General features: G+C 52.2%; 1 protein-coding gene across 2 annotated transcripts in view; it reads right to left on the bottom strand.

Moving 5' to 3' along the window:
- Window positions 1-1,250, bottom strand: part of Treml2 (triggering receptor expressed on myeloid cells like 2) — an 8,035-nt gene extending 6,785 nt beyond the window's left edge. For both annotated transcript variants that reach the window (XM_021218566.2, XM_029531536.1), the window contains exon 1: window positions 1,090-1,250. In XM_021218566.2, the coding sequence (XP_021074225.1) occupies window positions 1,090-1,159 (70 nt within the window). In that variant the 5' untranslated portion in view covers window positions 1,160-1,250. The remainder of the gene's footprint in view (window positions 1-1,089) is intronic.
- Between the last annotated feature and the right edge of the window lie 584 nt (window positions 1,251-1,834).

Raw genomic sequence — 1,834 nt, 5'->3', positions numbered from 1 at the left:
GAAGGGAAGAGAAGAGAAGAGAAGAGAAGAGAAGAGAAGAGAAGAGAAGAGAAGAGAAGAGAAGAGAAGAGAAGAGAAGAGAAGAGAAGAGAGAATGAATATGAATGAATACATGAATGTGTTCTGTGCCCTTCATAATCCAGTCTGTTGAAGAAAGCAGAGCAGGACAATTCAAGAGACGGAGGGAGGGAGAGGGTACAGTCAAGACCCGGAAGCCACCTGCCCTCATTTCCAACAGCTTGTAGCTGAAGCTCTGAGGTCTCCTCTTCCCTTGTCAAGTAAACAGAGCAGAACAGGCCTCGAATTCACCTCGGCTCAGCCCAGGGTTTCGAGAACCTTCTCCCTGCAGAGTGGCAGGGGCCTGGAACAAGCCTTTTGGGGTCCCGGGTTGGGTTCGTTTGTGCCCTTATTTTCTGTCAATTGGTGAAGGGTGGGTTGGCCAGAACAGAACAGGAAGTGGTAAGTGGTTGCCAGTGAACCCCTTGCTGAGTAGCCTCCGGTTGGGAAGGGTCTTTGGGGATTGGTTCCCTTCCAGTCAGAGCTGAGGGACCGGATGTGGCATCAGCATTCCGAGAAAAAACAAAATTTAAAGTGTGCCGTGGCACCAGTCAGACAAAGGCCAAACAGAGGTCATTTCTGGGAGAAAATTAAATGCTCATTCTTTTTTTTTTTAAAGATTTATTTATTTATTATATGTAAGTACACTCCAGAAGAGGGAGTCAGATCTCATTACGGATGGTTATGAGCCACCATGTGGTTGCTGGGATTTGAACTCCGGACCTTCGGAAGAGCAGTAGGGTGCTCTTACCCACTGAGCCATCTCACCAGCCCATGCTCATTCTTCATAACAAGGAAACCCACTAGATGAAGGCCAATGCGGAGGATACCGCTACATCTTGGCCTGTCTAAACTCCGCCTGGGGCCAGATATTAGCAGGGGACATTCTCACTGGTCTCTGGTAAAGACCTGCCGGGTCAGCCCGCCCTCCTTCCCCCCCCCACAAAACCTTAAGATAGTGGAGCAGGAGAAGGCAGTGTGGGGCAGACAGGGGAAAGCAGTTTTTCTCTTCTACCAACCCCCGCCTCTCACCTGAGACACAGCCCTGTAGCCACAGTAGCAGCAGCGGCAACAGCAGGAACGTCCGAGGCCATGGCTCCATCCAGAGGCAATGTCACAGTCACCCCGGGAATCGAGGGGCAGGACCCACACTGATCCCAGGCATGCCACCTGACCTCCCAGGGTTGGACGGTCAGGCTCTGAGAAACCACAGTTGCCTGTTTGGGGAAGTGAGCCCGTGTGGCACACAATGCCCCCAGCGGAGTCTATCACAATTGTGGGGAGAGGAATCGAGGGCGAGGGCGAGGGCGGGAGCTGTCTGTTTCCGCCCTCTTCCTCAGAACTTCAGGCAGGTGTGGCTGCTCCACCCTGTCTTGGGGCCCCTGGGCCAGAGAAAACTCCAGAACCCCACAAGCTCTGTGATTCTCTACAGAAAAGCGGACCCGTCTGGGGTGTCTCCTCATTCAAAGCAGCTGGTGCTCCACTCAGGGAACTTCTGGAACATTCTGTAGAGACTTCATGGGATCTTCTGGGTTCTGAGATTCAGGAGCAGGTGCTCTCTGGCAGGCCTTGACATACTCCTTCAGAAGGAAGGTCTTCAGTCTGGTCACCCTGACCCTCCTCTGTCCAGGCTCGTCACTTCAGTCACTCCTGCTCACAGTTGCAAATAACCTCTCACGGACTCATGTGCTGGCTTATTTTTGTCATGGGGGAAACAAGATGCAAATTTTAAAACACACACACACACACACACACACACACACACACACACACACAG

This window comes from Mus pahari, chromosome 18 (assembly GCF_900095145.1).
Source record: "Mus pahari chromosome 18, PAHARI_EIJ_v1.1, whole genome shotgun sequence".
NCBI lineage: Eukaryota > Metazoa > Chordata > Mammalia > Rodentia > Muridae > Mus > Mus pahari.
This window is presented reverse-complemented; position numbering and strand designations above follow the sequence as displayed.